The 27,966-nt window shown below is 65.2% G+C and overlaps 1 protein-coding gene across 1 annotated transcript in view; it reads right to left on the reverse strand.

Moving 5' to 3' along the window:
- Positions 1–16,964: 16,964 nt before the first annotated feature.
- LOC118497837 (protein sidekick-1-like) overlaps positions 16,965–27,966 on the reverse strand; it is a 32,796-nt gene continuing 21,794 nt past the window's right edge. Inside the window, exons 5-9 of the mRNA XM_036013644.1 lie at positions 24,772–24,996; positions 23,711–23,848; positions 21,251–21,371; positions 20,748–20,877; positions 16,965–18,185 (exon numbers count right to left, since the gene is read on the reverse strand). Coding sequence (XP_035869537.1) covers positions 17,934–18,185; positions 20,748–20,877; positions 21,251–21,371; positions 23,711–23,848; positions 24,772–24,996 — 866 coding nt within the window. The 3' untranslated portion in view covers positions 16,965–17,933. The remainder of the gene's footprint in view (positions 18,186–20,747; positions 20,878–21,250; positions 21,372–23,710; positions 23,849–24,771; positions 24,997–27,966) is intronic.

Below are 27,966 nucleotides of genomic sequence, written 5' to 3' on the forward strand. Positions count from 1 at the left end.
CCGTGGCCTGCAACCCAGGCATGTGCCCTGACTGGGAATCGAACCTGGGACGCTTTGGTTCGCAGCCCGCGCTCCACCCACTGAGCTGCGCCAGCCAGGGCAGACTCAGGAGTTTTCGTCCCCGTTGAAGTGCTCGCACCGAGGGCAGTGCCCCCCCCCGCCCCGGCAGAGCCCTGTGTTTGCTGGGTGAACCCCGATCGCGGAGGAAGACGCCCGCAGGGGTTTGTGCCGGGGGCAGCAGGGGTGGCAGGGGTGGCGGCGGGGGGGGGGGGGGCGGGCAAGGCCGGCCCTGAGTCTATTACTACAGACCAGGTTTTAGGGGGACACAGGTGCACCCCGTTACTTACAAACTGTCTGAGGCTGCTTTTGTGCTCGGACGGCTGCGTTCGCAGTGCAGGCGAGACCCTCTGGCCCCAGAGGCCGGGAGCGATGTGCTCTCGGGCCTGCGCGGAGGAAGGCCGCCGCCGAGGCTGGCAGACCGGCCAGGGGCTCCGAGGGGGACTCCGGTTCTCCCGGCCTCTGCCAGGGAGACCGCGGGGACTCCCGAGCGGCCTGTCATTCGGTTTCAGTTTTCCCTTCTCGGGGACGCCAATCTTTGCTCCCCACTTCCCTCCCTTGGAATTACGTTATGCGCTCCCTCCGGAGCGAGGCATTCCTCACCGACTGATTGAGTGGCTTCATTGATTGGCGAGAACCCTCTGCCAGCTGCCTTTAATTGCTTCTTTTACCTTTAAATCAAAGGTGCTTACGCTCAGCCTGGATCTGCTCCAAACGAAGGGATTCTGCCTCGTTGCTGCCTCTCTGCTCCCCCGATTGCTTCAGAATAAACGGACTATTCACATCCCTGCCTGAAAGTACTGACCCGCCCCCATATGGGAGGGGGGTGGGGATGGGGGCTGCGGGGGAGGCCCGGCTTCCTGGGCAGAGGCAAGCTTTCGTGGGGTGGGGGCCAACCCCTTGAGTTCGAATAGAAAGGGCCACCGTCCGAGGCAGCAGGAGCGAGGGGGGGCTGGCTGCTGGAGCGACAGACTCGGGGGGATGGGTGGCCGTCCGGAGCCGCTGTCCCTGCTCTGGACTCGACGCAGGAAAATGCCGAGGGGGGGGGGCCGTGGACACCCGCTGTGCGGGGGGCATTTCCTTGGCAGCCCCCAGGGCGGCCCCTCCTGAGCCAGGTCTGACCCAGGTGACAGCACTTGCCAGAGGCACAGGCCAGGGGCTCAGCTCAGGCAAGGACACGGGGGCGGCTCCGACGAGGACGTCTGGTGTGGCCACCGGCAGGTCCCTGGGCCCGGCCGGTTCTCCGGCCTCTGCAGGAAGGGCATGGCGTGGGCCCGGCCCTGCGGGAAAGCCGGTGCCGGGGCCCCCGCACAGCGCAGGTCCGGGGTGCTGTCTGGGACGTGGTCTAGCCAGAGCAAACCGCCCAGGCGTGAAGGTGAATTAGCTGCGGCGGCGCCGGCGGGCGCCATCTGCTCCGTCACCCGGGCAATGATGGCGAGCGACGACCTTCGGCCCGTCTCTGGGCTCGTGTGAGGGAGGGACGATGTCCCCGATCCATTAGCTGTTTTTTTTTTTTTTTTTTCCACTTTTGTGTCTCAGTTCCGTTCCAGTGAAGGGGATTCAGAACGAGCGGACAGAACACGGGACCAGTGCCTGCCTGTGTGGCGGCTGCTTGGCAAGTTCTCTGCGACCCGCTGGCCCGAGCGAGGGCTCCAGGCCTGGGGATGGAGGGGGAGAGTCTCTGGGAAGGTGCGGAGGGAGGAGGAAGGAACAGGGGGCCGATGTGCACGTCCGTTCCCGTGTACTTGTCCCCGAGGCGCCTCCCAGGAGGAGCCCTCTCGGTGACACTTTCAGACCGCGATACGGAACGGGGGGACTTTCGTCCGCCGTCTGTCTGTTGGCGAGCTCCGGGCTCCCCCAGACCCGACTGTCCCGTGCCCACGTGTCCCGTGTGCGTGGACACTTCCCCCCAAGTGTCTGTGGCCGCAGCTGCGAGCCCCGCCCCGGAGCTGGGTCCGCACCCACTTGCTGATGACGCATTCCGTCTGTGGACGCGCCGCTCACGGATGTCCCCAACCCGTCTCCTCCTGCTGACTCCCCGTCCACCGCGCAGGGACCTGACCTGTGCCCTTAACACCTTTGGAGGCCTCATCTGCTCCCTTGGGGAAAAACACCCCAGGTGTTAACACAGGCACAGCCCTACATGCAGTGGAGAATGCCGGTGCCCCATGCACGCGGTTGCCTGTGTGTGCGACCGCCGCCCCCTCCACAGCCCGGGGCCATTTCCGTCGGAGGCTCCCTCAGGCCCCACCAGCCCCTCCCTCACCCCCACAGGTAGCTGCTCCCCTGAGCTCCATGCACACAGGTGGGCTCGGGGTGTCTTGCGTGTCCCATGAAGGGGACCCCACGCTCTGCACTGTGCTGTGTCCCACTGCCCTTGGTCACGAAGGCGTCTAAGGATGCCCTGAGGACAGGGCTCAGGAGACCATCGGGGGAGGGAGGGGTGGGCGGGGCCCCGGGAGGCCCCCCTCTCAGGGGTTCACGGCCGGCTCCTGTTTCTCCGAGCCCCACAGGACTGTGGCCAGACTGGGGTGTGCTTGTGTGCGCCTCTCCGGGGGGCGGGGGGCGGGAACATGTGGCTTTCCTCATTTCCCCCCAAGTGTCTCATTGAAAAAAAAAATGAAAAACTCCAGAACCAGTGGGCCCCATTTGAGACGAGACGGTGGACACTGTCCCCCGCACCCAGGACGGTGGGCCCTGCTCCGGAAGCAGACACAGAGAGGGCGCCGTGGGTGGGGGCCGTCCTGGGGGCCCGGCCCTGAGAAGAGGAGAAAGCCCGGCCCCACCCTGGCCCCGCAGAGCCTCCGCCAGCCCAGCGGCCGGGACACGGGTGTCCCCGGCTGACACGGCCTTGCCCGTGTGCGCCCTCCGCACCCCGTCACCGGGTGCGGACACCCAGGGAGGCATGGCCTTGGGCGGGTGGGCGTTGTCTGCAGCTGAGGCCCCTCACGGCCCAGAGCCCACCCCCGGAGGTGTCCTCCTGCCGGTCAGCACTGTGGACACACAGCCTGCACGCACGCACACGTGGCTGTGTGTGTGTTAGTGCAACACAGAGACACAGACCCGCTCGTCCCCGAATGTGCCAGCCACCTCGATCTCAGAAGTCACTCGGTCACTGGCGAGAGACAGACCTGCAGCTCAATGCAGCGCCTGTCTCGGGGAAGACGCGTCATAGCTGTTTCCAGAACGTTCCCAGCGGTCCCGGCACTGCCAGCGGAACAGCACAGAGGGACGCAGCGCACCCCGAGCCAGCTGCCCAAACAGAAGCGCCCTTGGTCCGCTCCCGGCCGCCCCGCTCGGCCGCAGGTGCGGTTTCCGGAATCGGGGCTCCCCTGGCACCCCTCCCCCCGCGCCCACCTTGCCCGCCTCGCCCCGATGACACATTTTACCTTAAAAAGTGGAGTTCTTTCTGGGACGGGCTTGCACCGCCCCGACAATGCTCACTCTCAGCCTGTTCTGTGGTCCCAGCTCAGTGCCAGCCCTCCCGTGTCTCAGAAACAGGCCGGGAAGGCGGCCGGGGCGGGGAGCGGGGGCCCCTCCAGCTGGGTGCCCAGTTACCGCGGGTCTGCACGGCTGGCCGGGGCGCGGGGTCACGGCCCGCTCTGCAGCCAGCACGGGGCTGTGTCCGGGTCCGGTGCTGACCATCCCTGTTGTGTGTGCTCAGCCTGGAGTCCTCTCCGGAACCCTCGGGCCGCCCCAAGAACGTGCAGCGCCCTGCCGTGGTTTCCTGAGCGCGTCTGCGGCCCGAGGAGCTCGCCGTGTTCGAGACCACCCCCCCCCCCCAACCCCGACAGGCAGGGAAAGATGGGAGGGACCGCGGTCCGGGATGTCAACTGCATAAACCCACCGGGAGGAAGAGCTGGGACTCAAGTCCGGGCGCTTTCAGTTTCCCGTCCAGAGACTCGCGCAGCCCTGACACCCGCTGGAGGGACCGGTCCTCGGATGGCCGGGCGACGGAGCTCCCGTTCGCAGACCCGGGGTCCGTTCAGTCGTTTCTCCGGCCGGAGCGGCCCGTGCTTGGCGAGACAGGGTCGCGCAGGGCAGCGGAGGGAACGGGCCGGGAACTCCCGGGGCCGGGGACGTCACGTTCTGGTCACTGCGGACGGAGCATTCCCGTGACCCCGGCACGCACCGGCGGGAGCCTGGGATGGGGCCATGTGAGGGGGCGGAGCCTCGGGGAGGGGCGGGGCCTGGGGGCGGAGCCCCCGCGGGCGGGGCAGGAGCCCTCAGAGGAAGACCGGAGACGTCGTGGGTCCCCCGTCCCTCTCTCCAGGGGTGAGGACGCGGCGAGGAGGTGTGTCTGGCCCGCCCCCCGGGAGGAGTGCCCTCCCCGAGACCTCGGCCACATCGCCGGGCGCCCGGGTGCTTGACCCCGACGGCCCGGAGGATGCGTGAGCAAATTTGTCGGATTTCAGAAAAGCAGACAGACCACACGCATCTGTTTTCATTTTTTTAAACATATATTTTTTGATGTGCCGCAGAATTTTACTTATTTATATACTTATAAATGTTTTATTTATTTTTAGAGAGACGGGCGGGGGGGGGAGAAAGAGGGAGAGAAATATCCGCGCGTGGCTGCCTCTCGCGCGCCCCCACTGTCCGGACGGATGCGACTTCTCCGAACCCTTGGTGGGTGGCGGGACTTCCCTGCGGCCCCGGTTGTCCGACGACTCCGGGCGGGTGACAGCTGGTCTGGAACTCAGCTGCGGCCTTTGCTGTGGTTGGGCCGGGAGCTGGGCTGCACCGGCCTACGCCTCCGTCTGGACCGGACGTCCTCTGGTCAAGGGTCAGTTTTATTTTCGTGACTGGGGTTCTGTGACCGGCGAGGGGTGAAAGGCCTAAGCTCCCCGAAGTGGTGGATTTTGGTGCCCGGGTCTGGGGGTGCTCGGCTGAGCCGTGCCATGGATCAGGTCCGGCAGGGCATGTCCGACAAGCAAGGTCCGCAGCAGGGGGCTGGGCGCCGCAACCTTCGGACTCCAGGCCAGAGGCCCCGGTGACCCCGCCTCCCCGGCCTCTGCTCCCTGCGAACGGCGTCCAGGGCCCCGTGGTGTTCCTGCGCCCGCCCGGAGGAGCAGCGCGTCCCGGTGGGCAGCGCCAGGGCCGACCATGGTGACTGAAGCCAACCGCTGCTTTCAAAAAGTGGATGTTAATCCCCAGCTCCGAGTGCATCAAAGGGAAAACGATTTTGCATCCCGCGTATTAATTATCCGAGCGCCCGACAGTGTGGGAAGAGTAATTGTTCTCAGCGGCTCATTCATGCTCCTCCCGGTGTCTGAGCGGGGCCCACGCTCAGGCCCACGGAGCCTGGCGTGTTTCGGAAAAACAAGGTTTTTCAACGTTGTCCTATTTTCCTTTTCAGAAAATTGCCCGCAATCTTCTTCAAAGGGGCTGTTATGATTAATGAATTTGAAATCATTGACACCTTTGATTGATCCTTCGCAGTCGGCCATGATGCTTTAAATTGCGAGCACGTGCCTCTCCCCAGGCGCAGAGGTGACTGCCAGCCGGAACAATCCTGATAAATGGAGGGTATTTATCGATTCTATTATTTTTGTGTTAAGATGCATAAACACTTCAGTCCAAACTTTTACAGATGCTCGTTTTGCTTCCATTCAGAATACCTTCTGTTGACAAATATTTTTACGGCTCAAGATTAGTGAATCGGTTTCCTGTCTGTATGGCTCTTTGGAGTGTGTCGCTAATCAAAGATGCTGGGAAATTTCAGGCACTGAGTATCAATTTACAAAACCGAAAATAGGAGCTCCATCAAAGTTTCTTCCCGCACGTCTCGAAATTCCCAAACACAATTGTGGGATTTTTGAAGATGAAGTCTGGAGCACGGCTTGGGCTCCCCTCATTTAGGCTGTTTACCCACTCCCCGCCCCCCCGCATGTGTGTCTGGGGGTGAATTTCAATACCTCTCCTGATTGCAAACTTTATTTTCAGTAATTGCACTCTGCTAACATCTTCAAGTGCTGCGGCGACTCTTTTGCTACTTTGTGATTACTTTCATTAAAATTTCCGAGTGATTTTGAGAAAGCACGGTGTTTTCTTCAGTTCTGTGTGTGCACATAGTATGTGCAGAAAGATCTGGAAACACTCCCAGGGGCTGGCAGGGCCCCTGTGACCCCACCTCCTTTTCCTGGAGCTGGGTGAGGGCTCAGTGGTAACTGGAAAGTTGCGGGGGGGGTGGGGGATGCGGGCAGAAGGCTCAGGGTGAGGGCAGGGTGATGTGGGGGCTTGGGGAGCCCCCTGCAGCTCCACAGACGTTTAAGACACAGAGGGAGAGCGAGGGAGGGGGTGTGCGGGGTGGGGGCGGCGGCCAGCGCGGGCCAGAAGCAGGACATCACACATGCGTGTTCACGACCGCCCAAAGGTGGGAACAGCCCCGGGTCCGGCAGTGGGTGACGGGGAACACAAAACAGAGGTCCGTGCGGTGGGACCTGGTTCGGCCATAAAAAGCAACACATACCAACACATGCTACAACATGGGTGAACCTTGGGAACATGCTAAGTGAACAACGCCAGGCATGAGAGGCTACACGTGACCTGACCCCCTGGGGTAGAATGTCCGGAGCAGACGCAGCTGGGCAGCCGGAACGCTGGCTGGAGATCACTGGGGCCTGAGGGGCCGGGGGCGGCTGCCTCATGGGTGTGGGGGCTCCTTTAGGGGATGGGAATGTTCTGGAACTAGAATCAGCGCTGCCCACCGTCAGACTTATTTTCACTGAGATGAGAGTCACACGGCACGAAAGTCACGGCTTTAAAGCAACATGCGCCGTGGCGTTCAGCGCGTTCATGGTGTTCCGAGTCGGGGCCTCTCGCCGGCCGCTCTGACCGCCGTCCGGGCGGCCTCCCATGTCCACTCAGGCCCAGACGCACGCCCAGCCTGGCGCCCAGGGAAGCCACTGGCTCGGGATGTGTGGGGTCCAAGGTTTCCCTCCATCTGCGAGACCCACCCCCCAACACAGGGGCGGCCAGGTGAGAAGAGGGAGACTCTTCCAAGAAAAAAAAAAAAAAACCCCAGCAGGTGTCAGACACTCTTACAGCAACATTCAAAGCAAGAAAGAAAATGGAGAAACTCTTCCGATATTCTCCTGGGAAGACAGGAGCCCCGAGGTTACTGCCACCAGTGTCTCCGTAAGCTGGAGAGGCCTTCCCACGGCGGAAAGGAGCCAAGGAAACACGGTTCCGAGAGACCCGCCCGGGCCGTTCCAGAGGGTCCACTCTGGCCAGGCAGCAGGGGACCAGGACCAGGAGATGTTTCCGGCTCTTTTCAGCAGAAGAGCCCACCCCCCTGATGTCCACCCCCAGCAGACCGCAGTGCTGTCAGACCTGGGACAAGGACCACTCATGCTGATAGTGACAGTAATGATACACTTGGGTGTGTAGACGCGGAACTTCTAAATAAAGTGTCGTGTTAGTGAACAAATCCGGTGCCGTTCCCCACGCATCACGACCAGATGGGTCATTACGGGCAGTGTAAGAACAGTTCAATCCGAGGAAATGTAAGAACATCGTGTAGTTCAGAGGGGAACGAAAAGATCACCTTCATTCCATGCTAAAAAGGCTTTTCAAAAATTCCAACATGCACCCTGATTTCCTTTTCACTAGCGCTCAGAGCAGCAGGAAGAGACGGCCACTGCCTTAGCCACACGGAGACCCGGGGAGATAGGTCTGTCCCAGCTCAGGTTTCAGGGTCATTTCGGACGAAAATCCTGAGGAGTGTTTTCCCAGACCGGGGTCAGTCGGTCACGGGGCAGGGAGGCCCCCGAGCACCACCAGGCGCTACCCCGCAGCTGCGACCCGCCCGCAGACACGGGCCGCCACCAGAGTCTCCCCGGGGGATCGGATGGGAGTGTGAGCGGCCCGAGGACTCGGCCACCAGGGCCCAGGAAGGGTGGAGACAGGGTGGGGGGGTCATGCCGCATGGCCGAGTGGGGGTGCCGTCAGCTACCATCTCCCCAGATTTGTCCACGCTAGGTTGTCGGGAAAAAAAGACAGACTGCTACGTGATTGTCTGCCCGCCATGCTGGACATCTGAAACCAATACAGAATGGCACTGGAAAATTAAAAAAGAAAGAAAAAAGATGGAATAGAACTTGAGATTAAATGAGACTTAAAGACAGCCCAGTGTCTCGGGGCCAGACGGCCGTGGAGGTGAACTCGGGGCTCGCCTCCCCCCACAACCACATCAGAGCCACCAGGAGACTGCAGGACAGCCAGCATTCAGGACTCCCCCCCACCCCCCAAAACTGAGTGGAGTGGAGGTCCTCTGTCCCAAGACCTGAAGAAGCCACGGTGAGACTGGTGGGGGGGGTGGACATGAGGAGCTGGGCCCACACCCACGGGTGGCAGATAAAAACTGGGAGGTTCCCCCCGCCCCTGTGGAAAGTGGGGTCCCAGCTCCACACCAGGGCCCCCAGCCCAGGGCTCCAGCGCCAGCAGGAGAAGCCCGCGTAGCTCCTGGCTGGAAAACCAGCGGGACCGAGGCTGTGGGAGAGAGGGGGCTTCTGGAGTCCTGCCCGGGCTGTCCCTTCTCAAGGTCTCGCGCGTGCACTTACTGTGAGCCACTGCCTCTGAGCCCACGCCTGGGGGCAGCAGCCTGAAGGGCGCCGGGGCCCACGGGAGGGACCGAAGTGTCGGTGTCGGGGCCAGAGCTGGCGGGCAGCCTTCTCTCAGGTGGAAGTGCTCCTCCGCTGGGCCCGCCCCCGCCCCGCCCCGCCCCCTGCAGGCACAGGTGGGAGCCCTCCGGGAGTCTCCCTCCACCTGTGTGCCCCACCCAACCGGAGGGCCCACACCCAGCTGCTTCTGGTGGCTTTTTCAGGCAAGCAGCCTGCCTGAGCTCGTGCTTCGGACTCTTTAGAATCTCTCAGACCAGCGGCATCTGGCCTCCGAGAGCCCCGTGCCTCTTATTAGGCAGCCCCAGGCCCGGCACCAGCAGCAGCCGGCCTGGGCCCTTCGCCTGGGCCCCTCGCAGCCCAGCACGAGGAGCAGGCTTCTGCAGATCACTGTGTACCTCGCGCTGGCTGACCCCGGGCAGAACACGGGCAGTGGTTGACCTTGGCCAGCACCTCCTGGGAGGCGCCAGAGCCAGCACACCTGCGGGACAGCCTAAGGCTACCCGAAGCCCCGCCCCACCCCCTCCGCAAGCAGCACACTCAAGGGGTGGGCTCAGAGGGCCCCAGTGCCCGCGGGAGTGAGCCCTGCTCTCCGGGGTCGGCCCTGTGAAGCATGCCCCGCACGGTGGTCACGACGGCCTCGCAGCGGGCGGGAGCAGGGTCACAGGCACAGCGAGCGTTCGGATGGTTGCCAGATGGGAGTGGGGTGGGGACATAGGCAGAAAAGGTGAGGGACTGAGAAGTAGCCACGGTAGTTCCAGCATCGTCTGCGGGATGTGCGGCACAGCGCAGGGGGCGCAGTGCACGGTTATAACGAGTGTGCGTGGTGCCCGTGGGCACTAGACTCCCGGGGGGGGGGGCAGGGTGACCACTCAGTCAGCGATGTAACGTCTAAGCCCTGGGACGCACACCTGAAGCCGATACAGTATCGTGTGTCCCTGTAACTGAAAGACAAAACACTGAAGTCAAACAGTTAAATGAAGTGCAGATTCCTGGGGGGAAGGGACAGCGCGGTTTTCAAAAACTGGGCAGGACCGAACGAGGACGTCGGGGAACGCCCGCCGGCTGACGAGTTTGCTCAGAAACGCGGGGACGGGGCGACCGCGCGGGCGGGAGAGGGGTCCTTGGGGGCGGGGAGCATCCGCGGGGAGCTAGGGGGGGCGTGCTGGCGGGGGGCTGCCTCCGGGGGCGCCTGCCGCACCCTCGCTCCCCGAGCAGTGCGTGCGTGTCCTCCTGCGTCCGTGTTTACTTTGCAGCAAAAAGGTTTTAAATGCATTAAACTCTGCGTGGCGTGAAACCCCGTGACGTGGTCGTGAACAAACTGCACCACGTGTTGGGAATTTACGGCAGAAGCGAAGGGCTGACTCCCTCTGATTGTACCAGTTCTTCCAACTTGGTAAGAAAGAAAACACGTTTATTAGAAAAGCTGACAAAAGGGACAGCGAGTTCAGAAAGCGCATTTTTTTGAAAGGTACTCACTGCCCTCGTGGTCTGGGATACTGCTCGCCAGTGTTTCCGGTTTCCTCTTCCTCTGACCCGGGCCTCTGAGGTCACGTGACAGGCTCCCGCCCATGAAATGAGGCAGAAGTGAGAGGTCCCACGCAGCTGGAAGCGGTTAAATGCGGGATGGCCACGCCCCATGGAGGCGGTACGGGGTGGGGGGGCGGGGAGGCCGTGTCTGGGGAGTCACGTGGCTCCAGGAGAAGAGGCCGCGAGACTTTGTGTTGCGGCCTGGAGATCTTCGTTACAGCAGCGGAGCCGGCCTGTCCCTGCGCGTGCGTGCTGGTGGGGCGGGGCCTCCTCTGCACCCGCGCGACGGAGGAAAGCGGGGAGGCCGGGGGCGCCGCGGGGAGGCCGCTCGGTGCCGCTGATGGGATGGAGAAGGCGACAGCCGCTCGAGCGGGGCGGAACGTCCCCATCCTTCAGAAGGCGGCACCGCAGACGCTGTGTTTTGATGGCCACACGATTTCATTTATTTCGTCATGTCAACAAGTGCACTTTCTCATGAAGGAAAGAGCCGGCAGTTGTTTTTATTTTTATTTTTATTTCGCTTCTTTACTCAACAAAAATTTATTGAGTGCCTGCTCGGAGTCTGGCACCTTTCTGGGTGATATATCAGCGGATAAAGGGAATAAAAAGCTCCCGCTGGCCTGGAGTGTGCTTTCTCGCAGGGACACGCGGACAGCAGCGGACGCGGGCAGAAGAGGAAGGGCGCGGCCTGGGAGGGGTGGTCGGGGCGGTGGCGAAAGCAGGGCGGGGACAGAGATGCTGGGCACGCCGGCCAGTGCTGGTGTGCTGAGGGGTGGGGAGGGAACTTGCCCAGAAGGTGACCTTGGGGCGAATGCGGGAAGGAGGCCACATGTCAAGCTGTGCAGCTCTCGGGTGGGGATGGGGGTGGGGTGGCTGTGTCCCAGGGAGACGACGCGGTCTGTGCAAAGGCACCGGGGTATTAGAGGACAACGGGGAGGCTGCCACGGCCCGAGGACACGAGCGTGGGGAAGAGGACAGAGCGGAGAGAGGCCAGTTGGAGGACCTGCGACAACCAGCCCGTGGAAGCGGAAGGGTGGCCGGGCCCCTCCCAAACCCGGGGCTTCCAGTGTTTGGCGCCGGGCACTGGACGCGGCTGCTCTGCTGGGGCCACTGTTGGCGGAACGGCCCGATGAGGCCCCTTTGCCTGTGCGACTGGCTGCCGTTCCAAGGCTTTCAAAGCTGGAGCCAGGCTGCCGCCCGGCCTCGCAGCCCAGGAGGTGCCGGCGCGGGGACGGGGCATTTTGCAGCCCGTCGGGGGGAGGCAGAGGCCGCGTGGCCCCGGACACAGAGCAGAGGCTCGGGGGCCCGGCGGCCGGGATCAACAGCGGCGCGCCCGGCAAGGGGCCGGGACAGAACCGCCACTCCCTGAAATGTCACCGGAGGGGACACCGCTCTGTTCTGAAGCAGCCAGCGCATCCCCCGTTGTAGCAAAACTGAGCCCGGTCACCTGGTCCGCGCCCGCCGGTGGTCCAGGCTCAGCGCTCGCTGACTCCATGTAGCCGCCTTAGACCACTTGGCATGCGCACCCTTAGCCCCGTCCTCCCTGTTTACACTTCCTTTTTCAAGGTTAAATTTACATAAGTAAAATGCACAAATGTTCAGCGTTACAATCTGATGGTGTCGACACCAGTATCCGCCCGCCCGCGCGGCCAGGAGTTCTGCAGCCTCTTATGCTCGCACCCCATTGGCCGGTAGAAGTCACATGACCCCATTTCACTGCAAGGGAGTCTGGGCGGTGCAGTCTCCACGTGCGCGGCCTTGTGCCCAGCTGAAACGCTGGCAGAAAGGAGAGACTTTGGGCAGACCCCCAGTGACCTTCGCAGTGACCTCTCTGCCGGAAGCCCTGGCGGGGCGGCCAGACGGACTCTACGAGCCCAGGCCGGTGTTTCCTCTCTCTGCCGGATCCCGGCTGCTTCTTGGGACGGCGGCTCCGTTCTCCAAGCCTGCCCCCGCTTCTCAGAACCGCTCCCGGGATCCTCTTCCCCGCCGCCCGCCGTGGTCCCCACGCGCGACGTCGCAGACGGTGGAGCGGTGGCTGTGTTTTGTCCCTGCTACCCGTGGGGCGCCCCCTGGCTGCCTGTCTTGCCTGTCCGTCCACGGGCTTCGGAGCCTGGGAACTGTTCCTGTTGTCTGGTGTCTCTGGAACCGGAGTGCACGGGGTTGTGAGTTCCGGTTCCCTAGGCGGGATTTCCAGGGCGAGACGCGGAGCAGCGTCCCATGCAGCTCTGTTCCCCCCAGAAGGTGACGGAGCAGTTTCATAAGCTACTTTATCCCGGCGAGGAGGAGCCGCAGGCTTGGTATTGGGACACCGTGGCAAGAGGAATCTCCACCGGGTGAGGAGACTGCGCCAAGTCCCCGTGTAAGCTGGGGACAGCACCGGCTTGACCGAGGACAACAGCCAAGAGAGAACGCGTCTGGGTCAGGGGCAGGAGCGTGTCTGGCTGTCTGCCACCCCCGGCACCCTGACCGTAGCTCCCTGGGCCAAGGTCGGCCGGCTCTCCGCCCTGAAACGGGCCCAGATATGCTTCCGAGGGGGGCAATGGCCCCACAAAACAGCAAGCACACCAAGGAAACTGACGGTTCGGTGCCCCCGAGTCAGTGCTGGAGAGACCTGTGCGTGCGCCTGTGTCCCCCGCTGGGCACCGTGGCCACAGGTTGAGAAAGCCTGGGGCGCAGAGGCCACAACTCTGGCTCCGTCCGGCGGCTCCCGGTCAGTGGAGACAGGCCTTCGGCTCCTCTCGCCCACGCCACGCGGTTGAGACTCACTCAGCACAGCCGTTTCTCTCGAGCGCCCCGTTTTGCAGTTTTTTCCTTTTGGGGCAGATCGCTGGTCTCGGAGCCAGAACCGCGGAAGAACTATGTCACCCGTCACCAGCGTAATGGTCGGCGCCTGGCGATGCACTCAGATACAAGAGGCAGCTGGGCTGCCCTCCGGGAGTGCGGCATCCTCTCCACCCCGAGCACGCGGCGATGCTCCGCTGTGCAGACAAGGAACGGAGGCTCCCGGGCTCGGTGTCCTGCTCCCACTGCCAAGCCATGGGACTGGCCGAGCGGCAGGGGTGGGCGCTGCTGAATGCGTACCTAAAACTCACCAGCCCCTTCTTTGCTGAGAGGAGCTTGAATCTGGGTGGCAATGCACCCGGCTCCAAACGATGACTCATGTTCCTCTAAAACAATCAGAAGAAGCTTTTCCTGGGTCCCCAGACTTGTTCTTCCTGCAGGGGGGGGGGGGGGGGGGCATGAGATTGTTTTGATCCCTGAAACCGAAGGAGAAGAAGGCTACACGGAGCTGTGGGGAAACTTTTGGTTTTGTTAAAGACAAAAACAAAAACACGATGAGGTGACTTCTCATGCTTCCCCACTTCCCATTGCCTTCTTAGCAGAAGTGATATCTGGTGCTGCTGCAGCCATCTTGTGACCATGAGGCAAACGCAAACAAATCGGTGTCTTGGAGCTAACTCGGCCTGGATCTCTGATGACGTTATTTATTACAGCTGCTAAAGCAATGCCAACAACTGCCCACCTCCAGATGTTTGTGAGAGGAGCAATCACCTCTTTTAAAGTCCCCCATGAGTCACGTTTTCCCTTAATTGCAGCCAAACGCATGCCTGATGCAGTAGCAGAGCCGAACTGGAATGTCTTCCGAGGGGTGGGACTCCTGCCGGGGCCGGCACTCTGTCACGATAGCTCTTTTTCAAAAGACCCTGAAGCAGGTTCCCCAAATCCGGAGGAATACGGCAAAAATGTCAGGCAGCCAGGTCACGCTTAAGGAGCGACAAGCACGATGCTGTCTCACCTGGCTGGGGGACAGTCACCTCCGTCCTCTCTGGCCAAGGCCCTGCTCAGTCCCAGTCCTCTGGGCCGAGGCTGCAGGTGTGTGTGGTTGAAACGCGGGGGGCGGGGCCTGTGGCCGTCGTGGGTGGGTGACCGCAGACCTGCTGAGGCCGGGAACCCAGCAGGCTCTGGGCTCCCCGGAGGCCTGCCTTGTCCTTGGGCGTGTGCAGTGTCTTAGCGCCCTCCCCTGGGGGGGGGGTGCCTTCTGCTGTTAACAGAGAGCCAGGCCCTCGGAACCGAGTAGGGGACAAGTCTAGGCTGGCCTGGGAGGGACGGAAAGTCTCCAGGCTAGAAGTGGCACCCTGGGAAGCTGCCTGCAGACCCTACCCAGGGAAAACAGACGAAGATTAGGGCCTGGGGTCGGCCTATTTGGCACAACAGGACGCAGCTGTAACCTGAGCCTGCACCAGCAGCAACCAGCTCTAGCCAGTCGGACTCTGATGCCCTTGGCTGGAACACCCTGGCCGAGGAACCGCCCAACGAGTCCAGCCTCCCTGGGCTGGCTCCGCTTTCCCTCGTGTTCCTGCTAACAAACCCGCTCCCCCGAGCCCGCCGCCTCCGTCTGGTTTCTGAACGCCTCCGTCCGACCCACCAGTAGGGAATGATCGCTTTTCCGCGGAGACCCGAGGTTCCAGCCTTTGCATCCAAGTCTCCCCACACTCGGGGGTAGCCAGCAGTCGTGCGTTTTGTTCACGGCGTGTCGGGACAAGAAGGTGGGGTGGGTTTGGGGGGCTGCTCCCGCTGGGCGTTGCTCGTGCTGGCGCCTTCAGCGGGCAACGCAGCGGGTGCGGTGGGGGGGTGGGGGGGTGAGCCCACATAGCCCCGCCCCGAGACAGCCCCGCCCAGAGACAATCCCGCCCGGAGACAGTCGGGGGCGGTCGTGCGTCTGCGGAGGCATCTGCTCTCCTCTGACGGCTCCGGGGCGAGCGGCCTCGGAGGCCACACAGCGTCACTGCGCTTCCTTCTGCGGGTCACGGCGCTCACCGAGGCCAGCCTGGCTCCGAGGGGCGGGACACGGAGTGGAAAGACGCTAAGGAAGGGCGTAAACACCACCACCGTCACCTGGGGAACCGCGGCGAGGGGAAGAGAGTCCCGCCGGCCCCCAGCACGGGGCCCACCGCCTTCTGAGCAGCCCGGGCCTGTTTTCTGACTGGCCAGTGAAAGGAACGGACGGACACGCCTGACCACGTGTGCGGCTCACGTGTGGGGGCTGCACGTCCTTTCTCCACGGCCGGAGAGCGGGCGGGTGCCTTACTGTCCTGCCCGCGTGGTCGGGGGCCCTGGGCTGGCGTTTTCGGCTCGCCCAGCGGCCTTGCTCTGTCCTAAGGGCCGTTCGTGGGGAACCCGGCTCCAGCCAGGGGAGGGGCGGGCCTGCCCTCATTGCTGTGCGGCCACAAGCCCCCAGCACCTCCCCCAGGGGTTGTGCACGGACACCTGCCATTCTGGAGGGAGGGAAGGAGGCATCGGACGTGGTCACGTTCTGAATTGGACCAAAAGTTAGTTTCTGTCTGAGAAGAGGGTTTTTTTTTTTTTTTTGAAGGTATGTGTTTGGACTTTGCTTTGGGTCACCTGGAAGCACCCTCAGTTTCCCGTCAGACAAACCATGTAGATTCCCAGGAGACAGAGGAATTGAGACCATTTCTAGAGGCGAGGGCTGCTTCAAACCCTATTTTCTCAATGAGCTTACGCTTTTGAAACGAAACCGGGGAGGGAAAGACGGCCCGGCGGGCACTTCCGGTCTCCCCGCTGCACCGGGCCGCCCACCGGGGAGAAAACGGGTCCGCGCGGGGAGAAGACACGTGAGCGCTGGGACACGGTGCTCGGACACCAAACACTCTGGCGTTGGACGGGGTCCACAGCTCCCTGCCCCGCGGGTCCTGCGTTGGAGCTCATGGTGGGCTGCAGCACCTCTGGGCCCTCCGTGATGCCCACGGTCCCCCGGGAGGCTGGCACCCAGCTGGAGGCCCCCACTCAGTTCCTGAGGTGCAGATGTGCTGACGGCCGGGGCCCCTGTCCCCCCGGGGGTAGGGGCCCAGCATGGACAGGCCGCCCGCAGCCCCCTGGGGCCGTGCAGCCTCCTCGCCCCGAGAACTCCACACAAGGCGAGTTTCCCAAGAGCAGAGGAAACACAGGAGGGAGAATGAGCCCGGAGAAGGGCCGTCTTGTCATGAAACCACGCCCAAGCGTGGAACACACACCCCACACCACGTGGACTGGGTCCCAGGGTGCGTGGGCCCGCCCTTGCCCCCACTGCCTGCTGCTGTGTCCGCAGAGCACAGAGAGACAGTGTGTCCGCCTTCTCGGGTCACAGCCCGTCTCCCCAGACAGTCTGCCGCAGCCTCTCCAGTCCCAGACCGCGTCCCGGACCTCTGCAGCCTGGCTCCCTGAGCCCTGCGCCCTGGGGGTGTGGACAGAGTAGCCGTGGTCCTTTCACGTGCCGCAGTCCAACCAGTCGGCAGGGACTCGGGGCCCTCCCATGACATCCAGGCCTGGGCTCTGCCTGGGGGACCGGCCACCTGCCCCTCAGCCACCCCAGTGCCTGTCACCAACAACGTGAGGGGTGGGCTGGATGCACAGCCACGGCTCCACCTGCAGGTTTCCAAAGCGGCGTGTGCTGTTTCTATGTGCTGTTTAGGCTGAAAACCTAACACAAAGCGGTAACAGAGCGGAAAAAACTGTCCAGAAAACCAGTCTGGCCTAAAAAGCTGGCCTGGGACCCAGGGAAGGGGCAGCAGCCGCACGCACCGCTGTCACTGAGCAGCTTGCGGAGCGGTGCTCCCGGGGAGGGCCCGCCGTGTGCACCGCAGGGGCGGGGCCGGAGTGCTCTGTGAGGGGGGAGGGGGGAGGGGGGAGGGGGGAGGGGGGAGGAGGGAGGTGGGCGGCGGGGGCGGGGCCACGTGCACGAGGCAGGTCCGGACCTCATTTTCTCAGAGCCGTTTGCTTTATTTGGAGACACCGTCACTTCCCGTGTTTCCCACGGACAAAGCTAAACAATCAATAAAAAGGCACCTGGAGACAGCAGAGACTCATTCATTTCATGTGACATATTTTAAAAAAAGATAAAAAGATTTAAAAAATACTCTGGTTAACAATGCACACCTCTCACGCAACAGGCAATTCCGGAACGCGCTGTCTTCCCCCCGATCCGTGGGCTGGCGTGTGCTGTGTTCTTGGGGGGCCGGCGCGGGCTTCCAGCGTGGGGGCGGGGGGGGGGGGGCTCCTGCTCCTGCACTACCCAGTTCAGAGAGAAAGGAAGACCCGAGCCCCATGATTCACCACTGGGACGCCACAGAGGCGACCCCTGGCCGTCACCAGTCAGAGGACACCACCCCGCAGTCTCCCGCCGGGCCCCCAGCACGGTCCGGCGGGCCCCTGCACCAGCAAGTGCCTAGCGAGAGCGTCTCAGGGACAGACGCGGCCGGGCCGGCATGCGCTGAGCCCGGGCCGGACATTCGCTCTTACAACCCCAGGACGGAGCCGCCGGCCGGGCCACAGGGCCGGGGGGCCGCTGGGTGTCCGGACAGGAGGCCCAGGAGGTAGAGAAGAGGCCGGTGGCCTGGAGGCAGGCGGGGGTCGCGCGGGACCCTCCGTCTCCTCCTCCCTTCCCGCCTCCTGGTCCAGCGGATGGAGAGCGCGGCCTGGGGCCTGCGGGGTCCGGGTGCCCAGCCGTCGCACCGTGAAATGCGCCTTCTCGTACAAAGAAAAGAAAACAAATAGGCCCGCTTCCCGCGGCGATGTTACAAAAAGCCGTTAAAAAAACCTTCCGAACTGAAACCTAGCGTTCCCGGGCAGGCGAGGCCTCCGCCTGCGGGTCTCGGCGAACAGGAGCCTGAGCTCAGTCGCTGCGGACGGCGGTCCGAGGGTCGGCGCGGTCGCCCCGGCCGAGGCCGGTCACACGAAGGACGAGAAGCCGGTGAGCGGAGTCCGGGCGCCGAGGCCCGCGGGCGCGAACACGGCGCTCTGCGTGGTCACCACCGTGTGCAGGGGCGGGGCCTCGGCCGCCGCCACCGCCTCGTACCGGTGCGGGGCCGCGCGCCCGCCCGGGGCCCGCCGCTTCCAGGAGCCGCAGTAGGTGGGGTCGCTCAGGTAGTGGTTGACGAAGGAGTGCGGGGGCGGCGCGTCCTCGGACTCCGAGTCGGTGCCCTGGGGGAGAGCGGGCTGTGAGCGGGGCGTGGGCCCAGGCACCGGGGAGCGGGCGCGTGGGGAAGGACGGGGGGACCACGGTCACGGGAGGGTGTGGTCATGCGGGACACGCAAAGGACACTGGCTCCCCCGTGACTGGAGGGCGAGGAGGGCGGTGCCCGAGGGGACCCCGGCTTTTTCTCAGGCCAGAGGGCTGGAAGCTTCGCAGGAGGCTGGGAGTCCAGCGACCCCGCAGCCGAAGCCACGAGCCAGCCAGCGGTTGAACAGAGCGGGGCCGTCCCGTGGCCGGAGCGGACCCGAAGGGCCGACAGCCTCCTGGGTTCACCGTGGAGCGGCCCCAGCCCCGGAGTGGCCAGGAATCACAGAGCCGGTGGCAGTGGAGGTTTCCAGCGGGGCTCACCCTCACGGCCCGAGCGGGGGCGGAGACGAAGGGCCTGCCGGTCTAGCCGCCCCCGCGCGGTCGCTGGAGTCGGCGCACGCGCCGAAGGCCGCACCTCGGAGCGGAGGCGTCTACCCTGATCCCTGGGGCCTTAGCGGGGGCGCTGAGGAGACGGCCTGGCGCTCAGGCATCACGTGAGGTCGCGACAACTCCGTGCAGGGCTTAGTGTGGGCTCACACCCCTCGCTCATCCCTCCCTGCCCCATCGCCCCGCCCTCGTGTCTGCGCCGCACCTGTAGTTGGGCTCGCCCGCGCACGCGTGCGCACGAGTGGGTACAGGCACACGCCTTAGCTCCGCGCCGGCCCGCACTTGATAACCCTCCTTAAGAATGAGCCAGACGGAGTCTCAAAACCCGCTCAGGCGCGGGACGGAGCCCTTTCCAGGGAACAGCTCCGGGAAGGCATGCACGAACAAACAGAGCGGACCTCGGGAGCCGGGTTCTGGCCCCGGCGCGAGGCTGGAGGGACCGCGGCGCAGGGGCGGGCTCGGTTAAACCTCGGTTAAGCACAACTTCAGCCTCGGCCTCGCCGTGTGGCCGGTGCGGGGCGTCGCCCTGCCTGGCAGCCCGTTAGCCTGGGCCTGGCCGGCGTAGGCGCTCAATCCGTGCGGGACACACAGCCGCCGACAGCGCCACCTGCCGAGCTGCTGCGCGCCCACTCCGGCTGCCGCCCGGGGACCTGCACGCTCGCAGGGGCCTCGGCCTGCAGTAAGGGCCCAGCGTCAGGAGGGGCGCGAGGCTGGCGCTCTCCCTGCCCCCGCAGAGGGTCGTCGGCTGAGGGGAGGGCCGGCCTGCTCCTCCGCGCCGCTGACTCTGGACCACAAGCAGGCGGGGCAGTGTTCGAGGGTTTCACCCGCGGCCCCTGGTTTAGGCAGACGAGCTCGGGGAACGCGGGGTGCCGCGGCGGCCGCCTTCTCCACGCCCAGGGCCGCGGTGCAGACGGCCCCCGGCCTTTGCAGACAGAGGCTGGGAGCCCAGCAGGGGAGACTCGCCCTGCCCTCCCCTCCCCTCTCCCTGGGAGCTGAGTGCAAACCGCGGTTTCAAAGAAGCCATTGTACTGAGCCTCAGGGCTCAATAAGGCCTGAATTCAGGTCAGAATGAAGGTGAGACTTATTTTAGATTACATATCGATTTAGAGTGAAAATGCTGGGAGGTGGGGTCGGCCTGCACATCCAGCAAACGGCCTGGTGATTTCTCTCCCTCCCGTGGCCTGGCAGACCCGAGCCGGGGAAGCTTGGGACGGACAGGGAGCCGGCTTCCCCGGGGGGTGGGGTGTGAGGTTGGAGACGGTGGGGGCGGGGAGGGCCGAGCCCCCAGTGGGGTCCCCACCATGCTGCCCCCCCGGAGAAGGCCCGCCCTGCCGCTCCCCCGTGAGCCTCGCACTCTGGGCCGCTCAGCCCCCAGCTGAGCGCCGCACAACAGGGGCTGGAGGTTCGCAGGCCCTCGCCCCGGCGGGGGTCATGGTGGAGGCGCCCACCCCTCCGGGACAGAGCTCCCTGGTGCGTCTGCTCAGCGGGACAGGGCTGCGTCTCAAGGGGGAGCTGCGGGACCTGTTAACTGGCCCAGAGCTGCCGTGAGGAGAGACCCCCTTCAGCACGAGGGGTAGGAATGTGGGGGAGCGTGGGGGTGTCCCCGCTTCTCTCCGTCTCGCAGGCTCAGGTCCCCCAACTCTCAGCTGGGGTGCAGAGGCCACCAAGGGCATGGCCACCCCCAGGACACGGCAGGCCTGGTTCTGAGAGCAGGAGGAAGGAGGGTGGCCATGGATCAAAGGTCGTATCACCCGCGGGAGCGCTGGCTGGGGCGGGGACTGCTGGGACCACGCCCCAGAGCCCTCAGTGCTTGGGCATGTCCTGCGGAGGCCGGTCTGCTCAGAGTGGGACCCGCTGCTCCGGGAGCCCGCCGGGGGTGTTGGAGCCGCCGAGGCCGAGCCCGAGGCCGTGGGGGGCTGGCGGGCACCTGGGCTGCCGGTCTGAGCACGGAGCCTTCCCTCTCTCCCCCACCTGTCAGTGGGGCCCTTGTCCTCGTCACACCCAGCCGTCACACCCAACCATCACACCCAACTGAGACAGGCGCCTTGAGGAAGCAGAGGGCCCGGGACAGGGGCGGGAGGGGTCGCAACACTGACCTCGGACTCGGACGCGTCCACCGACTTCTCCTGCAGGGTCATGCTCTCGGCCAGCGCGGCGCCGTTGTACTTGTTGCAGATGTCCTCGTCGGAGTAGTGCAGCCCCCCGGGGCTCGGCCGGGGCGGGGACCTGGGGCCGGACGCCGCTGCGTGAGGGCGAGCCGCCGGGCACAGCGCCCCCACCTGGCCTCGGGACCAAGCTCTGGCCGATCGAGAGGAGACCCACAGCCCCTGACCTCGTGGCCTCTGACACCATTTCGGCAACAGATGCAACAGGTCCCCAGTCTGCGGTGCTTGTGGGGACTAACCCCAGGGGCTCGCCCAGGGCTGTGGGGTCTCCCCAGGTCAGCCCCCTGCACGCCTGAGACCTGCCCTCTTTTTACGACCCCGGGACTCTGACCGCCTGCCCTGACTGCCCGCCTGGGCTCAACGCTGCCCCTGCTGGGACCCGTCTCTGGCCAGCACACAGGTCCCTGGCCGGGGGACAGCTGCCGTGTCCCTACCTGGTCCCGTTCTTCTTCGAGAAGGTGTTCTTGACACTGAGGTGCCGGCTGTTGAGCTCCAAGGCAGCGAAGCCCCCGTTATCCAGGGTCACGGACTCCTCCACGTGGGAGAGGCCCTTACCTGAAGTGGGAGCGGGCGTGAGTGGGCGTTGCCGGCAGGGCCCCCGCAGCTCCCCTGAGCCCCAGCGCATCTCCCGGGCGCTCGCAGGAGCCGACACCATGGAAACCCGCCCGGCCTCAGGCCCCCCAGGTGCTTGGCCCAGCTCGGGGGGAGAAAAACTGTCTTACAAACGACGCAGGCAGGAGCCAGGCGGCCGTGTCCGCATCTCAGCGTCGGTTGTGCCTGACCCCAACCCCAGTGTTCTGGTCAGCGCACGTCGTGAGGGCGCTCGGAGAGCACCCTCTGGTTGAGAGGCAGGGCAGTCGACGTTTAACCAGCCAGACACACCTGCTGGCCACCGTAGGACAAGCCGGTCGGCAGAGAGAGAGTCTGGGGGGCTGGCCGTGGCTGGGGGGCTCGGGCTCCCCGCTGCAGGGGCGGCAGGCCGAGCCCCGCCCGTGCCGAGGGGCTGCTCTAGAGAGTGAACCTGTGCGCTCGCTCACAGCGGCTCCTGAACTCCGCGGCGGGGGGAGCGGAGTCAGGCCCGGACGCCGGCATCTGCTCGTCTCCCTGCCGCTGGGCTCCCCGAGCCTCCTGGCCCCGGAGCCAGGGCAGTCTGGCCTGCGTTCCCCAGGGGCGGCCACCGCCTGCCGGGCGTTTCAGACGCGTCTGCTCGCTTTCCCTCGCCTGCCCAGTCTCCCAGTCCCGACCAAACACACGTCCTAGCGGCCCCTCGGCCTTCTCTGCTCGGCCCCGCTGCGCCGGCCTGGGGGCTGGGGCTGGGCCCGTGGCGGGGTCTGCGTGGGCCTGCTCAATGTGGTCCCATTTCTAACCCCGAGGGTCCCCTCTGTGGGGGGCCTTGCCCCCCCACCCCCCAGTGTGCCTACACCAACATGCACAGAGCACCCGGGGAGGACAAAGGTGCTGGCGGGGGCGGGGTCAGGAGGGAGCCGAGGGAACCCGCTGAGGTCGGCTGTGTGGGGGTGCAGGAGGGAGAGTGAGGGGTGAGGCCGTGCCAGCCGGATGTTGGGCTCTGTGCCCCCTGGGCGGGAGGGGCCGTGCTGGTAGGCAGGCGCTTTCCCGAGGGTCCGAGTGCGGCAGGAAGTTAACACCGCAGGTGAGGCCAAGTACCAGGGACGGCAGGTGAGCTCCGTCTCCGGGTCGGGTGGGAGCATGACAAGTGGGGGACCCTACATGTCAGACACGGCCTCTGCCACAGCACCGGCTCAGCGAAGCCACGCGCCCCTCCCGCCCCGCGAGCCCTGCAGGAAGGGAGCCCTCGTCAGGAGTGAGTTTACATGGAGAAGGCGTCCTTCCTGGGGGGGGGGGGGCAGGCTGCCCAGTGTCCCCAGAGCCCTCGGCCAGGTGCTCCAGGGTCTCACACACCCTTCCTGCGCGGCAACGGTGCCGGCGGCCGGGTGGGGGTCCCGGGGGTCCCGAGGGTCCCTCCGCGGTGCGGCCAGCTAGCGTGGCGGCAGGACCGCCTCACCGGGGGGCCCGGGCCCCGTCTCCTAAGGGGGAGGACGGACGAGCTGCGGGGAGGAGCCTGACGCCCCGGGGCGGGGCCCGGGGACCCGGGACAGAAGGCCCCGTGGTGGGGACGTGGGGGAGGGGCAGCCGCAGTCTGGGGCCCGGTGAGACCCGCTCAGGTGAAGAAGAGGAGGCCCCGGCAGCCGCGTCTTTAAACGGAGGACGTCAGAGCACGTCCAGTGCGCTGCCCACACCCGGAGGCCCCCTCCCACCTTCTGGTCGCCCTGTCGGCCAGCAGCAGCAGCGCCCTTGCGTCCCCCAGAACCCCCCGCTGGGACCTTCCCCCAGGTGGGGCCGCACTCGGGGTGCCCCTTCGCGGCTGGCTCTGCCCCGCCTCCTCCCTTCTCTACTGACGGCAGCTCATCCAGCAGCAGCGCTTCCTGAGCACCTACTTTGTGCCAGGCCCCTACTGTGTGCCAGGCACAGCGCTTGTGTTGGGGACGTGGAGGTAGGCCGGCCGCTGTGGACTCGGTGCTGGGTAGCGGGGCAGCGGGCGAGGCACGGACTCGGGCCTCAGGACGGCTGTGCCCCGGCGTTCCCGTCGCTCTGTGCGGGACACCTAACGCTGGGACTGTGCCGGCCGCTGGCCCTCACCGCCCTGCTGCGGCACGACTGCCCTCAGGTTGGCACTGCGCACCTCCTTCTGACCGCACTCGAAAGCACCGCTGCATTGCGGGGACGGGGTGCAGGCGGGGAAACCGAGACTCGGAGGCTGCGGGACCCGGCGGCGCGTCCGAGACCAGGGCCACTCCGCGCGCAGACAGGAGAGCCTGCCACCCCCGGAGAGGCGCCCCGCCCCCTGCCCCCCGGCCCCGGGCGGCGCAGCCCACCTGTGCTGCAGCTCCTGTATCTCCGGCTCTGCCCGCGCAGGACCAGGGCGAACGCGGCCAGCAGCACGACGACGAGGCAGGACAGCGCCAGCACCAGCAGGAACCACCACTCGGCGTAGAACGGGGCGTCCGCTTGCGCTGCGGGCAGACGCGAGCACGCGGTGACGTCACACAGACGCCCAGACGCGCCTCCTGCCCGCGAACCGGCCGGGGTCGGGGGTGGCGGGACCCCAGGGAAGACGAGGCCCCTGGCCGGGGTGGGCGGGGCTTCAGTGGCAGCGCCGTCCCGCCTTCTGCGTGGGAGGCGGCGCAGGGCCGCTCGGGCCCCCAGGCTGCCCCACCCCGGGGCCCCTGCCCGGGAGCAGGCCCCTCCCCCCCCGGAGCAGCCCCACCCTGCGGGCTCTCCTCCTGTCCTCGGCTCCGCGGGGCCTCCGGGTTGAAGGGAAAGAGGACGAAGTGCGGGGGCCTCCCCATCACACCGCCACCGCCTGGGCCCTCGGCCCCCCGCCTGGTCCCCAGAGAGATCGCTCTCAGACGGAACCCGGCGGGCCCCCTAGAAGCCCGTGGGGTGCGGTCTAAGCCCAAGGGCTCCCTGGTCTGACCCCGCCCCTGCCTGCCCCGGATGGATAGCGTCCACACCCGCCTGGAGCCGGCCTGGGGCAGGCTCGCACCGGGATCAGTCTGGCTACCTGTCGGCCTCCTCTGCCCCCGGGGGCCCCCCCCTCCCACGGGCTGGGCCGTTGTGTTTAGTTCACGCCCCCAGTGACCCTGAGCAATGACCCCCAGCGGGACAGCTGGCCCCATTTTCAGATGTTCTTGGAGAAACGAACAGAAAAGTTTTCATTTACGAGTTGCTCTAAAGGAAGAGACTCGTCTCAGGTTTTATCCTGTTCACTAAAACCAAAAAACGGGAATCGTCTCTGGAAGGACCGTGGTGTGCCGGCACCACACTGCCGCCCGGCACCGCGTGCTCCGTGCGGGCCCCAGCGCCTGCAAGCGTCCCCGGTCCCGGGTCCGCCTCCCCCCCTCCCCAAGCAAGAGTTCCCCCGGGGGGACCCTACCTGACACGGCTGCGGACGGGCGGCTGGGCTCCCCGTAGCCCAGCTGGTTCACGGCCGCCACCCGGAACTCGTAGGTCACTCCGGGCCGGAGCCTGTCCAGGCTGATGCTGTAGGACGTGGCGCCGCGAGGAACGTCCTTCACGAACACGTCCCACAGGCCTTCGTCTGCAGGGCGAGAGCACTGGTGCAGCCGGGGGAGCGGACGGGCGAGAGCGGCGGCCAGGGCTGCCCCCCACCCCCCGCCCCCACCAAATGCGAGTGGCCTCAAGGTGACACTGGCCGGTCAGCTCACCGGCCCCCTCGCCCAGGGCACGTGGCGTGCGTGTCGGAGTCTGGGGCGAGGTGCGCAGGGTGGGGGGGCAGTGGACTTGGGGAGCGAGGACCTTTCCCCCCTGTCAGGAGACTGGCGGAGACTGCTAGCGGGGTGGTGACTTTTCCGGAACGTTCTCCGGCAGATGCCAGGCCCCCTCTCTGCTCCCTGCCTAGGTCTCCTCTTGGTTCAGGGTTTCTGGCTGGGCTGGCTGCTGGGTTGCCTGCTGTGCGCATGTGGTCACTAACCCTATGTCCTGCCTCCCTGACTGACCGAGGGACACCCACCCGGCCACTGCCCGGCTCTGCTGGTCCCTGCACACACCAGCCACGGCGCTGAGTCCTTCTCAGTGCCCGAGGTGGCCCGCCTGCATTCTAACCGGGACCGACGATCCACATGTGAACTTGAGACGACAACCCCTTTGCCCCCACTGCCAGCTTTTCGGGGATGCCGCGCGGCCTCGGGCAGGGATGCAGGGTTCCCAGCACGACTTTCCGTGGCCCTCAGCAGGTCACGCTCCCATTGCAGCGAAGGCGCCCAGAGCGGCCGGGACGTGGGGTCTGCTGTGCCCCGGACAGCCCTGCCCGGCCCTTCCCCCCACGGACGCTGCCTCCGCCGTCCAGACTGAGCCTGCAGAGTGCCGCCGTCGGGCCCCAGCACCCCGGGAAGTGGACGCAACTCCCAGCCTGCCCCAAGGTGCGCTGCTGCCTCAACCTGCGTGTGGGCACCTAACCCTCTTTGCCAAGTGCAAGTGCCCATCACGCAGACACGTCGAACTTCGCACGGGTGCTTGCACACCCACGTTCCCAGCCATAACATTCACAAGAGCCAAAAGGTGGCCGAGACTCAGGTGTGCACGGTCGGGGCATGGAGGAACACTAGGGGTGGGGGTCCCTCCAGACAGCGGCCTCTGTCCAGCTGGAAACCGAAGGGAATTCTGACGCTGCTGCAACGTGGAGGCACACGGAGGGCCGCCGCGCCAAGTGAACGGCCAGTCACAGAAGGACAAGTGCAGTCCGATTCACTTCTACGGAGCCCCTGGAGGAGCCAGCTCACAGAGACGGGGAGCAGGAGGGGGTGCCAGGGGCGGTGCAGTAGAGAGCGTTGCTGTGGGGACAGAGTCCCGGCGTGAGGAGAAGGTGAGAATTTTCTGGAGACGATGGTGGGGACGGCTGGCTGCACAGCGGCGTGAGCGTGCAGGATGTCACTTGTGCCAGACCACCGACAACTACATGGGAAACTTTCAGTGTATTCTACCACAGGCTGTACATGGGATGTACTTAAACCCTGGCACACAGGAAGACACTAAGACAGAAATCAAAGCTGCTAGGGTCAGTGTGAAACTGTCCGGCACAGCAGGCCCACGCTGTCCGACTCCGTGGGGATGGGGAGCGAGCACATGTGGTGGGCAGCCTCCCCCGAGGGCCTGAGCCCCTGCGGCCGGAGGCGGCTGCCGCCTGAGCGAGTGGAGATGGCGCAGCGCCAGGGAGAGCAGACCTGGACGCAGCCTGGAGGAGCTGTCAGGCAGGAGGTGGCAGAAAGGACCCCCAGAATGTCCGTCTGGAGCTGCAACCCTCCACAAAGCACAGTTTCTCGGGCGGGCACGGGTGCGTGGTCTTTGAGCGAGCCGGGGGCTGGCGGGGGGGAGGGGCGAGGCCGGCTGGAGCAGCGCAGTCACGGCCGGGTGCCCCCGGCCGCCGCGGCTCATCCGGAGGACAACCTCATCACGCGCTCGGAGCGCCAGGCCCGCTCGAGTGGATTAGCCCGGCAGCAAACAGAGAGGAAATTGCCAGTGCGGACGCCCGTGTTTGCACAGGGCTTAGCGTTCGCACCGATTGAGTCCTTACAGCCACAGGTTAATGAGGGACGGCTGCGAGGAGCTTTCAAAGGGGCTGTCTCTGCACGGGCAGAAACACAGCCCCGTGCTCACTCATTTCCAATACTCGCATGTATATTGGTTTCTCCAGGACACCCAGTACCACTGACAAGGTCAAAATGGCACGCCGTCGCTTAAACCTTTCCCTTTTCCTCCTAAAATCCTGAGGTTTACACACACGGAAGGATTGTTGTGTGGGACTTACATCCTGAGTTGTGCATGAGAGACATCCGGGAACCACAGGTGCAGAGCATGCCTTGCCTGGGCACAGGCCACGCCCTCACACGGGCCACGCCCCCAGGCCAGTCCCTCTGCCTCCCGCGCCCTTGGCCCTTTCGCCCCCGCCACTCCACGTCCAGTCATTCACCCACCCATCAGGGAGTCTGGCGAGATGTCTGTTTTCCAGGAGCGGCGGGCAGGGGGCGGAGCAAAACCAACAAGGCCATTCCACCTTTCAGATTCATCTTTGGGGGCCACCCTTGACCCCACTCCTACACCCAGGAAGATGTGGGTGCTTCTGCCAATGGGCTGCCAGAGCACCTCTTCCATTACCTGTGTCTTCAACCACGGCGCCTGCAAGTTTCCGCGAGTTCCGTAACTACCTCTTGACGCGACCCATCCGCCCGCCCGCCCGCCCTGTGCTGTCGTCTCAGCTCCGGGCCCCCGCGCCAGTGCGCGCGCACGGCCTGGCGCGGCCGGCAGGGGGCTCCGAGCCGGCAGCAGCCAGCGCCGGTCCCTTAGCACGCACGGGGACCGCGCCTCCGCTCCCGGCTCTCAGCGCTGCGGGAGTCCGGCAGCCTTTTCCTCCCGAAACACAGACGCCGTGAAGCTGTGAAAGAGACTGACGGGAAAATGCAGCCTCGTTTAAACTGGATGTTGCTTAAAGCCACCGAAACGGAGGGCCGAGGAGCGCGACGGGCACCCGCAGGCTGACCGCCCAGGTCTGCGCGGCGCGCGGCCCGCGTGTCTTCTGCATCCGCGTTTCTGCAACGCTTCCTCGCCGCTGGGA

This window comes from Phyllostomus discolor, chromosome 13 (assembly GCF_004126475.2).
Source record: "Phyllostomus discolor isolate MPI-MPIP mPhyDis1 chromosome 13, mPhyDis1.pri.v3, whole genome shotgun sequence".
Classification (NCBI taxonomy): domain Eukaryota; kingdom Metazoa; phylum Chordata; class Mammalia; order Chiroptera; family Phyllostomidae; genus Phyllostomus; species Phyllostomus discolor.